Raw genomic sequence first — 15184 nt, forward strand, 5'->3', positions numbered from 1 at the left:
TGCAAGACATTTAAATTAAAATAGTGACATAAAAGGACTTATAATGAATTTTGTTCTCAACAATATTGGATTTATAATCCAATAAAGAATCAAACGAGAAGATGGGCACAGTGGTGCACACCTGTAATCCCAGCACTCAGCGAGGCAGAGGCAGACCATCTCTGTGAGTTCTAGGCCATCCTGGTCTACAAATCTAGTCCAGAACAGCCAAGGCTACACAGAGAAACAATTCTCCAAACAAAGAAAAACAAAGCTGGCACCCTGGCACAGGCCTGCAATCCCAGTGCTCTGAGAGGCAGAGGCAAGAGGATCACTGTGAGTTTGAGGGCAACCTGGTCTACAAAGTTAGTCCAGGACAGCCAAGGCTAAACTGAGAAACAAACAGAAGAATCAAATGAGAGCCAAGCATGGCGGGGGATCTCTGAGTTCGAAGGCAGCCTGATCTACAGAGTGAGTTCCAGGAGAACCAGAGCTACACAGAAGAAAAAAGAAAAAACAAACAAACAAACAAACAAACAAACAAAACCCCAGAGTCAAAAGATAATACCAAAAGCTTCTAATATCAATAAAAAGATTTCAGCTTGAAATGACCAACTTAAAGAAGATTCTAAAATATAATAACAGCATAAAAATTGCTTGATACACAAAAAAAGAAATAAAACCGAAAATATTGTGTACTTATTAGACTCAGAAAGATATAAAAGTTAAGTACAAGCAGCCAATGTCATGTTTATTATATGTATAATGCAATTTGTACAAATATGTGAGCACAGTGCTGGTTCTAATTAGAAAGTTCAGAAAGGATTTAAGGTCGAGACAAAGGAACCAACTAGCCATAGCTCTCTGGACACATCACACTAAAGGTTGAGAAAGAGTCACAGGCATGGACAAGAGTTCACAATAGATATGGTTAAAAGTTTCACAACAATGGAAAGGTCCTAACCACATACAACAAAACACTGACTCGGTCTCACTGTAGAACATTTCACATAAGATAAAACAAAAAAAAAAAAAAAAAAAGAAGAAGAAAGTTACTGCTGTCCAATTCTTCCTTTCAGAGGTACAAACCTAGTAACTGGTGTATAATATCGTACAATTTCATCTAGACACACATTTGGCAAGACAAGATATTACACATACAGATGATCTTTCTACCTATGTGTGTTTTAAATTATGAAGACTATGATTTTTGTTAAAAATTATTATTTAACAGTGCACAAAAATATTTCCATGTAGAGAACGAGTTTCATTTTATTTGTTTTTAAAGATTTATTTATTTAGTGTGTGTGTGAGTATCCTGTCTGCATGTGCACCTGCACACCAGAAGAGGGCAGGAGATCCCATTACAGATGGTTGTGAGCCACCATGTGGCTGCTGGGAATTGAACTCAGGACCTCTGGAAGAACAGCCAGTGCTCTTAACCACTGAGCCATCTCTCCAGCCCCCTGGGAACAAGTTTTAGCTTCAAGACACCATTCCCTTTCTTCCTACCATCTCTTACATTATTGTACCTCAACATTTGTCTGTTCTACTTATACATGTCTATGTATGGTATATGTGTATATGTTTGTGTATATACACACATGTAGGTACACATGCACACATATGTATCTGTAGAGGCCAGAGGCTGATCCCATGTGTCTTCTTCAATCATACTCCACCTTATTTTTTGAGATATGGTTGGGTTGAGATATGGCTCACGTTAAAGGCTAGGCTCACAACCATAAATATAAGAGATATGGTCTCTCCTCACTAATTCAACTAGATTGGCTGGCCTCAAAGATCTTCCTGTCTCCATCTCCTAGCTGCTGAAATTTTAGGCATGAGCTGTCGCAATCACCTTTTCGTAGGCGAGCTCGGTCTGCACACAGGTTCTCCTTTTTCTGTTGCAGGTATCTTACAAAATAAGCCATCTCCCTGCCTGCTAGACCTTTAAAACAATTAAGAATTATTTCTAATTTTGTGTGTGTGTCTACATATGAGTACAAGTACCTGTAGAGGTCAGAAGAGGGTGCATATCCCCTAGACCTGGAGTCATACCTAGCTTCCTTAGATGGGTGCTGGGAACCAAACTCAGGTCTTCTTCAAAGTTGTACACATTCTTTAACCACTGAACCACTTTTCCAGCACCAAACTTTTTAAGAGAGAGAGAGAGACAGACAGACAGACATGTGTGCATGCTGTGCCAGTGTGTGGTTGGATATAGGGAGACTCATGCCACAGCATAAGTGTAGGGTAAGAGACAACCGTATGGAATCAGTTCTCTTTTACATGGATTCTAGGGATTGAACTCATGCCATCCAGCTTATGTAGAAAGCTCTGCACCTGCTCAAGTATCTTGATGGTCCCATCTGTTATATTTTACTTAAATGTTGAATTATCAAAATCTTTTCACAGATCTTATTCACTCCTCCAAGACATACTACAGCTATCCAGTAAATGTATTTGAACAGAGATTTATAAACAAGAAAATAAGATGGGAAACTTAAAAGTCAAATCAAAGGTAGAAAGTATAAATTACAAAAAGGAATGACCCTTCCATATATTCTAGTCATTCATTCACAGACAGACAGTCAAAGAGACACATACGCACATGCTCAGGATGACTACAAACTGAATATCCTCCAGGTTCAGCCTACCAACTGCCAGAAGCCAAAGCACATGCCACTGCATTCTGCTTTTTAAAAATGTTAGTTAATTTTTTTTTTTCTCACTTTATGGGCATTGGTATTTTGCCTGTATGTCAAATGACAGAGTTACAGACAGTTGTGAGCTGCCTTGTGAGTGCTGGGAATTGAACCTGGGTCCTCTGAAGGGCAGTCAGTGCTCTTAACTGCTGAGCCATCTCTCCAGGCCTGTTTTTCTTTCTTCTTTTTAATGTTACATATTCTCCTTTTATTTCATTAAAGAGAGCATCTTTTCAAAACACTGGACCAGAAGAACATTTTAAATCTTCTACTTCAGCTGCACTGTACTTTCTATTATTAATGTAACTGCTATAATCACCACCACTGTCCCAAAGACTATCAAACCTTACAGCCAATGGCAAAGCCTAGCACAAACTCACTGTTGTGTTTGAAGATTCGAATGGTTGCTCCCGACAGTCTGGCTCCTAGAACTAGTGATGCATGGTTTAGCTCATCACTGAGAATCAGGCAACCCTGCAAAATCACAAGCACAGGAAGGTAAAATGCTACCAAATATGGGTGATAACTGTTTTTCAAAGACACTTTAGAAGCAGATACAGATTCCTAGCCTACATATAATAGCTTCTTCATCCTATCAAGTTAAGTATCCAGATATATAGCAACAGGTTCTTATACCTAAAATCTGTCACAGGCTTTAATTGAGAGAAATTTGATGTATCATTTTGTGAGAAACAGCAGCTGTAGAGATGGTGCTTTTACTCTCACTATTAACATGACTAGAGTTCAGGGAAGAACCTATTTATAAACCCCAAATCACACAGTACGCAGAATGTGGTTGAGCTTCTTAAAATCCCTGAACATACTTCAACAAATAAACTAAGGAGAGAGCAAAGCCTGTTAACGCTTCATGTTTTATTTTCCCCCAACTTCTTTTTATCTTCCATCTCTCACGGGACCCTTCAACACGATAAAATAAAAACACAGACACAAATTTTTGTCTTTCAAAAATGGCCTCCGCAGGGGCTGACAGGATGTAAAGCTCAGTGGTAGAGAACATTTGTCTAACATGTACAAGGCCCTGGGCTGTATCCTTGCCACTACAATGAGTGAATAAATAAAGACATGAATTTCCATATGAAAATCATCTTAAAATACCCCAGTGGCTGAAACAAAAACAATTTAAGCAACAAAAAAAAGGTCACAGCCAGGCGTGGTGGCACAGGCCTTTAATCAGAGATCTTTTAAGAGAAAGGGAGGTGATCTCTAAGTTTGAGGCCAGTCTGGTCCACAAAGTAAATTCCAGGCTGGCTTGGTTTTGAGAAGCCCTGTCTCAAAAAAACCAAACCAAACAAACAAACAAAAAAACCCAAACCAATAATCAATTTTTAAAAAGAGGTGCTAATATTGGATTATTACACAAATAATGAAATACTCATGAGTCCATATTAATGTAAAGAAATGACAACTCTTCCACAAAACTCCAATAAATATGTATAGAAGGAATGAGAAAAATCTAATACCAAAGCAGTTAACTGTCATTGGCTATGCACAGCCACACTAAAATTAGTGTATGAAAGTTTAATAAAAAGAAAAAAGATACTATTCACATAATCCCGAAGTTTCTCTGCCAGAGTAATTGGTAATTACAAAGGGAATAGTAATAAGTGAGAGTAGGAAATCTTGCCTGATCTCTTAGCCAAGTGACCAGGGCCTATTTATATTACTAGTACTATGTGGGGCAGATGCCACTTCTGTGCTGTCTTTCTCTGTAACACGTGCCAACAGTTGTGACCACTCACAGACATTCTAACAAATAAGGGGCCAGAAAACACACACCAGAGATGCCTGAGAACTACAACTGAGTGCAGTGTGGAGCCTCAACTGAAATAGGGGGAAAGGGTGGACACATTTGATAATAGACAAGTGCGTTTGCTGGTGTATTGTTAACTTCTAAGCTTTGGGAAATGCTCCACTGGTAATTAAGATGCTACCATAGAGGGAAGCTGAGTAAAGGCCGTACAGGGACTCGGCACCCTCTGCATCTCTTTAGTTAGTCTAAATTCAAATCTCTGGGAGAAGAGATCTCAGAGTCATCGGAATCTGTACTCACCAGGCCTGGCTCTACTGTACTTTAAAAACATTCTCCCAACAGACATAATTCAATTTCCTTCTCTTTCCAGATAATTTATTTTTCAGGCAAAACCTGCAAGGCTGTTTTTCAGATCCCCTAGTCAACATTTTAAGGTATCAGTCTGGCTTTTTTCTTGTAGTCTACTGTGAGTTTCTATTTCATTACTGGTTCAAATATAAAATTAATATGAAATATTTGGTGCATATGCTTTAGGTAGAATGTTAAGGGATTTAAAGCATTATTTTATTATAACATATGAAAGAGATAATTTTTTTTCTTTCTCTCTTGTTTTTTTTTTGAGACAGGGTTTCTCTGTGTACCCTTGGCTATCCTGGACTCATTTTGAAGACCAGGCTGGCCTTGGATAAGAGATACTATTATCATATTCAATTTACAGAAGAAAGTCATTCTTATCCAAGCACAGCACAAGGAAGAGACTCAACACAAAGCTCCTGATATTAGAGTATGTGTTCTATCAGCCTTTATACTGAACAATCTGCCAACTCAGAGAGATCCAGGATCAGAGTCAAAGAATTAGCATCCATAAGAGATTAAATAATAGTCACTACCATTTCAACTACAATTTGGAAGATTAGTCTTTAAGGTCGTATCTTTCATGTTAGTGCAGGAAAAATCTAACTCTAAACAATGATTTGTTAGTGTTCATAAGCATTCAGGAAGATGCAAAGTGAGGACATCTGATCTTCTAGTGTCAAAAACCCTAAGAAAGTCAGGATTTCAGGTCGATGTTGCCCAAATGCAGGATAGCAGCATACTGTAATCAACATAAGGAAACACATACTTCCTCTTTCAAAGAGCTTGCCCCTGTTGAACGAGCTGCTGAACACGCCATATCCTAATACATCCTTCTTACCCTTTAAGTTTGTAGGATGTACAAAAAAGTCCCGTCTTTTACTCCTGCCACTGATAACTTTGTCTCCTCTCTTTTCATCCTGATGAGTCTAGATTGGAATACTTTATTCATTTTTCAAAGATTCAGTTTCCGTTTTACTGCTTTCCCCTGAAATTCAGATTCTGTATGTATTGTTATTGCATATTCCTGTTTACTTAGTAGGGCCTAGTCTGCTTTTTAAGTCTAGATTTACTTCATAGGCATAAGAGTTTGGCCCACATGCACATATGTGTGACCACAGGCATGCCTGGGACCCGTGGAGTCAGGAGTATATCAGGAGTATATCAGACCCCTATTTTTGGGGTCTCAGATGGATGCTGGGAATCAAACCTGGATCCACGGCAGAATTAACCACTGAACAGCCTCTCCAGCGCCCTCTCTATGATTTCTTAGGATGAAAAAGCTTTTTTTTCCTCCCGAAATACAAATTTAATATACGCTGAGTATGTGGCTCAGGGAGAAGGCATATGCATTCAACCGTAAGTCCCTAAGTACACTCAGTGTTATTTATGTTTAACTCTGTATTGCTTTAGTTTTAACCTGTAATTTGTCATGTTACATTCCACTGACTACTTTTTGTTTTTGCCCCCCGCCCCGCCCCCGATTTAACTTCCAGTGATTTCTGATTAAATTACACTGTGGCCAGAGAACACACTTTAAAACTTTAATACTTCCAAATATATTAAAATTTATTTAAACTCTAAATTCAGTACGTCCTGGTAGACAGCCTGCTGCTGCTGGGAAGTATGGGTAAGTGTGTAGGAGGTTAGCAAGCTGACTGCTCTCCCAGTATCTGCACCAAGGTGACTCTGCTCTAAGGGAACAACAGCTGCAGCTCTTTCCTTTGACAAAACTCAAGCTTTGTTTTCTGAACTCTGAACCTGTGATCAAGCCCCTAATACATCTTGATTAATCAAGTCTTTTGCATTATAGCATAGCCTTCATCTTCACAATATTCCTTGGTCTGAACTCTATGTCATCAATGCAGTGGCTTCAAGCTTTTCACTAGTTTGCATGCTACAACTTTTTCTTCCCCTTGAAGGCTAGAGATCAAATCCAGGCCCATGTACGTGCTAAACAAGCACGCTATCACGGACTTGCATCCCCAGACGTTCTTTCATCTATTTATTTCCGACAAAGCCCTGGCTCCTCAGCTCTAGGTTGATCTCAGATGCCTGGACTCAAGAAGTCTTCTTGCTTTAGGCTCCCAAGTGGAAGGACGGCAGGTAGATGGCGCTGTGCTGACTTCATCCTTTCATTTTAGTGTTCGTATCTTTTCATTGCAAATAGGCTCACTTACTATCAGGGAACTTACGAGTTTTACCGCGTCTGAGAAGGCCTGCCATCTACTTCAATGTGCAAATAGCTACATTTTTGTAGCATCAATACACAGGGTTTAAACCTCTGTGTTGCTATTTGTTTACTGTCTGTCTCATCTGTTCCTTACAAAATCATAGTTATAACTGAATTAGAGTTACACAAATCTACTACAAAGGGAACTTTGAGGACAAGAAAAACTATGTGACATATTCACAGTCATAGGTAAGTCTGACCATATAATCAACAGACAAGCAAAACTCAAGTCCACTGCTTTTGCCAATGTGTCATTTCTAAACATAAATGCTAAGATAAAAGCAAACAAATGAACAGAGAAGAAAACAAGCTCAAGGGTTCTTTTCAAGCTTTAGTAGTTACAATTAGAAAGCATTTGACCTTTCCTTACATTAACTCTCACAAGTTCTATCAGCCTGGAGCAATGGCTTAGAGGGTAAGAACACTGACTGCTCTTCCAGAGGAGCTGGGTTCAATTCCCAGCACCCACACGGTAGCTCACAACTGTACATAACTCCAGTTTCAGGGGGTCTGAGACCCTCACAGAGATATATATATAGGCAAAAACATCAATGCACAAGTTCCATCACAGGATGAATATGCAGATATGTTCACATACACATGTATGTTATATTTAGATTTAATCTACCTAAATATCCACGTAAATGCATTTTCATATTTTTCGACTTACGTAAAACAAACAATTTTTTTGAATTAAACTTCAGAATTTGAGTCTTTTGGGGCTTTTATCTTTATCAGAATCCCTTCAAAATTGTACAGGAAGAGGGAAAGACCATGGGTTCTAAGAGGAAAGCTCCAACTGATAACAGCTTTGCAAGACATACTTGTCTATGATGGAGCATCTTTGTAAACTGTGCTTAGTCTAATGTTAATAATAGCTCTTCACTGGGAATGTTTATCAAAACAGAAGACGTATGTAAGAGAACTGCTCCAAATGATGCCATCTTACTTTGCCAACAAGAGCAGGAATGTTCATTGAATTTGTTGCAAATCCCATGCCATAGGTCATAGCAGCTTCCACGCCTAAGAACCTTGCTACCAGTTTCTCCAGTTCTTCATGCTTGTCCAGGTTTCCTGTATGAAGAAGTCAAGTAATAAAATCAGTATCATAAAATCCTCAATTTAAAAATTACTACTTTATTAAGAGAAAGCAGGTCTAACAAGACAGATGAGCAGATAAAGGCACTTGCTGCCAAGCCTGACCACCAAAGGTCAATCTCTGGAACCAACGTGGTAGGTGGAGAGAACCAAGAGTTGTCCTCTGACCCCCTCCCCCCCACACACACCAGTGATAAAAATATTTTTAAGTCTGGGGTGGTGGCACCTTTAACCCCAGCACTTAGGAAGCAGAGGCAGGCGGGCAGGGGGATTTGAATTCCAGGCCATCCTGGTGTACAGAGTGAGTTCCAGGACAGCCAGGGCCACACACAGAAACTCTGTCATGAAAACCCAATACACACACACACACACAAATTTATAATTTCTGTTGAAAAGCAACACACACACACAACAGAACACTATTAAAATTCCATTTAGCGATACTTGTAATTCTTAATATAGTGAAAAAATGAGAACTATGCACACAGGGTAATATCAAAAGGTAAACTGTGTTCCACTAAAAAGATATTCTGAGGAGCTGAGGGACAGCCCTGTGGCAAAGCAGATTCATATCATAGGTAAGGCCCAGAGTCAGATTCCAGCACTAAAACAAAACAACGTTGTAACTACTTTACCAAAAAATGTAGCCATGGGGACTGGAAAGATGGGCTCAGCAGTTAAGAATAACGCTTGCTCTTCTGAAGGATTCAAGTTCAATTCCAAGCACCCACATGGCAGCTCAGAACTGTCTGAAATTTTAGTTCCAGAGTATCTGACATCTTCACAGTCACACATGCACATAATGTACATAAAATAATGCCCATAAAATAAAAAATAAATTATTCATTAAGAAGAAAAAAGAACATAACCACATTGGAAAGTCCTCACAAAAAACACCAATAAAATAAGGCCATTAAGACTGGGCTAATAACACCCTGGACAAAGAAACAGAAATACAAAGAGGAAGCTCAGAAGATGACAGTATCTGACACACACGGAGACGGCCGCGGGGCCACAGGCTAGGGAACACTAAGGAAGCCAGCAAGCACCTAGTACTGTCAGAGTGAGTATGGCCCTGCCAACGCCTGGACAGCATGCTTCTATCCACAACTCCCCATTTCTAGAAAGCCGGAGTCGGGAACTCTGAGAGACAGAAATCCTTACCAAGTAGACAATGATTTACTGAGAAAGAAGTAGACTCACTACATGAACTCCACAGAGGCTCAAAGTGAGAGGCAGCAGCAATCAGGGCAGACAAGGGTTAAGGCTAGGCTACAAACATGATATATAAAACACACAAAGCCACATGGCAGAACACATCTGTAACTCCAGCACTGGCAGGAAGATCACAAGTTCAAGGTTAGCCTGGGTTGCTACAAGACTTTCTAAACATGCCTCACCCCGTAACTCTCACCCCTCTACTCCGCCAAAAAACATAAACTTTCACTGCTGATGTGACTATGCAATAGGGTAGATATTCTAGGAAGTATTTCAAAATGTTGATCATAAAATTACCATTTGATCCAGCAATACTACAACTAAGTACAAACCCAAGAGAAATATGAAAATGTTATTAAAAATGTATTCTTATAACTAAAAGGATAAATGGACCAAATGTCCATCATAAATAAATGAAGAAACACAATGTGGTATATACACACAATGGACTGTTACTTAGTCACAGAGTAGAACGGCATGCTGATGCAATCTCTGAAGTATTAATGCATGCTATACATAATCTTGTGAATATACTAAGTGAAAAAAGCCAGACACGAAAGGCCACAATGTTACATGATTCCTTGTAGATGAAATATCAAAAAGAGGCAAATAAAGACAGTAGACCACTGGTTGCTGGTGACTACTAGTGGGTCAGACAGCTCTACCAGAAGGAATAAAAATATTCTAAAATTGAAACTGTGCTGACAGTTGCCAGCTCTGTGACTATCCTAAAAGACTATGAAGTATACTCTTCAAATGGGCAAATGATGTCCTATAAATTGTATCTTAATAAAGCTTTTAAGACAAGAAACAAAAAGTAACATACTTTCCCTTTTAAACCCGATTGGACCGACCAAGTAATTCTTGCTTCTCTCCACAAGTAAAAGAACATTGCTCTGAAGTCCTAGGGTTCACATATTGAAGTGTGTGTGCAATGCCAGGCTGTAAATGGTGAGGAAAGGCAAGTTTATGGACAGGTCTGCCCAATTAACTTCTCAATACCAAAGAACACAAAAGGACAGAAAAGAGGAAAGGAAGACAATTAAAGAGTTTGTACATATTTTTCAAAAGCAGGAGCTTGAGAATCTGTCCATGAGGAGCTTATCACAAAATCAAAGGATCCACAGAGCTCTGAGACAGGAATGTTTGTGAGGAAGAGAGATCCACAACAGGGCATAACTGGAATTTCTTTTCTTTACTTTTTTTTTCCTTTTTTTTTTTTTTTTTTTTTTTTTTTGTTCTGGAGCTCACTCTACAGACCAGGCTTGCCTTGAACTCACAGAGATCTGCTTGCCTCTGCCTCCCCGGGTACTGGTATTAAAGGCATTAGCCATGTGAAATTGAGAATTGTTCTTTCAAGGTCTGTAAAGAAGTGTGTTGGTATTTTGATGGGAATTGCACTGAATCTGCAGACTGCTTTTGGTAGGACAGCCATTTTCACTAGTGGGTTCCATAGCAAGGAGAGCAGGAGTTTTCTCTGACAAGAACACAGTAGCCTGCTCTTTGATCACCTTCCCCTCGGGGGAGCAGCCTTGCCAGGCCACAGAGGAAGACAATGCAGCCAGTCCTGAAGAGACCTGATAGGCTAGGATCTGATGGAAGGGGTGGAGGACCTCCCCTATCAGTGGACTGGGGGAGGGGGAGCATAGGAGAAGAGGGATGGAGGGCGGAATTGGGAGGAGATAAGGGAGGGGCTACAGTGGGAATACAAAGTGAATAAATTCTAATAAATAATAAATAAATATTTTAAAATGTTTAAAAAAAAAGGCATGAGCCACCACCGCCCGGCTTGTAATATTTTGATACACTCAAAAGAAATAAAGGTCTCAAAAACTCAAAGGAGAAAAGTTAAAAAAAAAAAAAAAGAGGAAAGTTTCTCATATGCAGAATCTAAATTTAAACAGATTTATCACGTGAAAGCATAATGGCAGCTACTTAGAGGAAGAAGATGGAAGGAAGAAAGGGTGATAGTGGAGGCCACAGATAAGAACAACATACAAGAATGTATGTACTAAAATGTAAGAATGAAACCCAGTTATTTTCCACGTTGACTAAAAGTACCATTTAAAAAACAGGCTTGCTGGGCTGAAGAGATGGCTCAGTGGTCAGGAGCTCTGTCTGTTCTTCCAGAGGTCCTGAGTTCAATTCCCAGCAACCACGTGGTGGCTCACAAACATCTATACCCTCTACTGCCCTCTTCTGGCATGTGCAGGAGTACATGCAGATAGAGCATTCAAAATAAGAAAATAAAATAGAAAGAGAAGGAAAGAGAGAGAGAGAGAGAAAGAGAGACCTAAAGTGACCCCTCTCAACCCCCAAATAAAGAAATAGTAGACTGTAACTGTCAAACAGTCCTGAGAGCAACCATTTCAAAGTAAAGCAGGAGACAAAGAAATAGCTAAGAGTACCCAGAGGACTACATTAAAAAAAAGAACATGCTTCTCAGAGCTCCTCCTCTTGACTTTGCCTGGTAAATTTAGAATTTAAGATGTATAAATATCCAACTGAGGCTCCTACAGCACTAAACTGGCATGGGATCCTAGAAACAATGTGGCTACAAAGCAAAAGACTAACCAATTTTTTTACTTTACTGAGCCAGTCTTAAACACTGGGACTTTCATATAAAAAATGTCCATACTCCATACACTTTAAGAAGAAAGCAAAATAAAAAACAAAAGAAGAGCTGGGCAGTGGTGGTGCACACCTTTAATCCCCAGCAACCAGGAGGCAGAGGCGGGCAAATCTCTATGAATAAACCAGGATATAGAAAAGTTCCTAATTCTGTTTTTCACTGTTTCTTTCTTTCACTTTAAATGTAGTATATTGAGTGAGGTGCTGTGGCAGATAAAGCTATTGGGAATCCCTTTCTTCTCTTTGCATTGAGAGGTAGAATGCAACCCCATAGCCCTTGAACTCAGGCTGGCTAAAGGACTGGCTTTGACAAATGCAAACGGTGCTGACTCTTAGAAAAGCCTCCTGTCGCTTTAGCGAAAAGTCTGCAGCTTCACAAGACTTGAGTCACTGAGTCACCACTGGCTGCAGCCATGTCAGTGATCCTGGACACAAACCATCCAAATGTATTTGCAACCCAATTTCTAGGCCTTGCCCACCCTAGTGAATTGTTGATTCAACTTTCTCAGTTTAAATATCAAAAAAAAAAAACACTTTATAACAGTTAGCAGTTCTCTACCAAAAAAAAAAAAAAGGAAGAAATTTCTTTACATCAGATTGTTAATCCATCACATTTTACAGACTTGTGAAAACAGTTTGCATTTACTGAGTCCCTTGTCTGTTCCAAGTGTTTTACATGAATTAGCTTAATTACTTAAAGCATATGTTAGCTTTGATAGTGGCCATAAATAAGTGGCACTTCTAAGATTTACAAAAGTCAATAAAATCCAACACAGAAACAAACACAAAACTTTGCTATGGACATTATGTACATGTAACACACACTGGCAACCATTTCAAAATATAAAAGAAAGCATCCGTTGGACCTAACCTAAGGCAATAGGCCAAGTGTCTATATTTATCACTCTAGTGCTGTACCACTATTACTCACTCCTGAGCTCTCACTTACCAATCTCCTGGCGAGTGCTGCACACTCCTGCTCCATACTCCTTGAGAACTTCCGCAGCTGCTTCCTGACATGATCCATTGTTCCTCGCAAATCCAAGATAGTTGTAGGAACCCATGTTTATAACACCTTTAATTATATTCCCTGTGTACCTGTGTTTCAATAGTATAAAACTTAATGATATTCACAAGCATACTCACACTTGAATGTGACATACTCTGATAACACAAAAAGAAGCACCGTACACAGAAGTAAAGAGGACACCATCTGTAGAAAAGCAGCACAAACTCAACACTAACAAGAGAAATGAATGGTACAACAAAATCCAATGTGCATATGAAATTGTTAAATAAAAATTACCTTTAAAAAACTGTTAATTTATTGACAATGGAAAATAATTAATGTGTGATGACCAATGTTGGCTTAGAATAGTCTTACAAACTAGCTATCATTCAATATTTTCTTCTGGAGGGCAACCTGGTACTCACTGAAAGGCACATATGTGCTCACTCAGCAATTCTGCATGTAAACACATACACATGAGGGTCCTAAGAGCCACTGTCCTTTCACCTTGGACTTCTGTAGGCGGAGGGACCAGTGACATTCCCTATGATGGCAGCTCAGTCAGCGTGGACATCACGGTCCATGAACCAACCATGACTGATGGTTCCCCATCAACTCAAGGTAGAAGTAAGTGTAGAGCTTTCAATGCCCAGGATCTGGGACTTACTATCACAAGATGGCTGGGGCTGGCACACCTATACCGTGGAATACTATTAGCCACGACAAATAATGAACTTGTAGTGAACACACATGTAGATAAAGTGTCATGAGTGTGTTAGCAAATAAAAACAAAAAATTATTTATAACATATGACCGCATTTTTACGCATCAAAAAACTGCCTGTAATATAGACATACAACACGCACATCCCCACGAAACACCTGAAGGGATGATTTTGACAAAGGGAACACGACAAAAACAAAGTGAAAGCAATGGGCGTCTCTGTAGAGGGAGGGCACAAGGACCAAGGTTAGCTGTCCCTGGGAACTGTCAAGTTATTTATATTATTTGCCCTCAAACAAACAAACAAACAAACAAACAAAAAAAACTATGTAATATTCAGGCAATCTAAATAATAAAGTGTTAAAAATATAAACTATTTTAAAAACTAGCACATTTATGAAAAATACTATTTTTTTTTGAAAGGCTCCACTTATCCTTAAATCATTTATCCTAATTAAAATACCTAACAATCAATTCAGAAACACTGGGTTTCTCTTTTAGAAAATAGTATGAGGGAGAAGTTTCCTGTCCTGGCACCTGGTTGATCAAAATATTTTTGAACTGTCTCCCCTGAGCCTGTATATCTGTGCCTAAGGAGGATGAAGCCAGCTTATATAACATGAGAGTCTGCCTAAAATAAACAAAACAAGTAAAAAGGCAAATAAACAAATAAATACTATGAGTTTTGTTCTCAACAATATTGGATTTATAAAGAATCAAATGAGAGCCAAGCGTGGTGTGCATGCCTTTAATCCCAGAACTCAGCAGGCAGAGGCAGATGAGTATCTGTGAAGCCGAGGCCAAGGCCAGCCTTGTCTACAGAGTGAGTTCCAGGACAGCCAGGGCTACACAGAGAAACCCTGTCTTGAAAAATGATTGAATGAATGAAAGAATGAATGAATGACAGATAGAACAGAGAGAGACAGACAGAATTAAATGAAACAGAAAAAGATTTTAAACTTTAGTTTCAGTGAGCGCTATGGATATAGCTCACTGGAACAGTGCTTGCTTAGCATGTGGGAGATTTAAATCCCAGTGCTCCAAAAAATATTCCAAGAACAATGAACAGTATTGCCCCTATTGTATCTTCAGCTGGTGCATTTGCTTTGAGTTTCCTTTGTTGCTAAGAATGACTTTGTAAACATGACTCACTTGAACGACCAGTTATAGTCATGAGATTGTCTCTCCATGATATCCACCCTGGCTCCAGGCACACTGCAGATAGGTCGATTCCAGTTGTCTCTGATCCTCATGTAGAGGTTCCTTGTATAGAAGTTTTCAAAATCCTGATACAATGACACAAAGTCCTGCCAACAAATAGTAAAACAGCATAAATTTAACTGATGTACCTGAAGGGATGCCTTACAATTTTTCTTTTCATACCTCAGAATGATGTCAATCAATCATATTTAATTAACTGACCTATCAAAAACAACATCTAAGGAGGCATTAATTCTGTA

The 15184-nt window shown here is 39.2% G+C and overlaps 1 protein-coding gene across 1 annotated transcript in view; it reads right to left on the bottom strand.

Annotated features, from left to right (window-relative positions):
* The window catches only part of Sptlc2 (serine palmitoyltransferase long chain base subunit 2), a 79698-nt gene that overhangs the window by 36257 nt on the left and 28257 nt on the right, over nucleotides 1–15184 (bottom strand). The window contains exons 3-6 of the mRNA XM_021653254.2: nucleotides 14877–15031; nucleotides 12942–13090; nucleotides 7995–8119; nucleotides 3068–3161 (exon numbers count right to left, since the gene is read on the bottom strand). Of these exons, the coding sequence (XP_021508929.1) occupies nucleotides 3068–3161; nucleotides 7995–8119; nucleotides 12942–13090; nucleotides 14877–15031 (523 nt within the window). The remainder of the gene's footprint in view (nucleotides 1–3067; nucleotides 3162–7994; nucleotides 8120–12941; nucleotides 13091–14876; nucleotides 15032–15184) is intronic.

Source organism: Meriones unguiculatus, chromosome 7, assembly GCF_030254825.1.
Source record: "Meriones unguiculatus strain TT.TT164.6M chromosome 7, Bangor_MerUng_6.1, whole genome shotgun sequence".
Taxonomy (NCBI): domain Eukaryota; kingdom Metazoa; phylum Chordata; class Mammalia; order Rodentia; family Muridae; genus Meriones; species Meriones unguiculatus.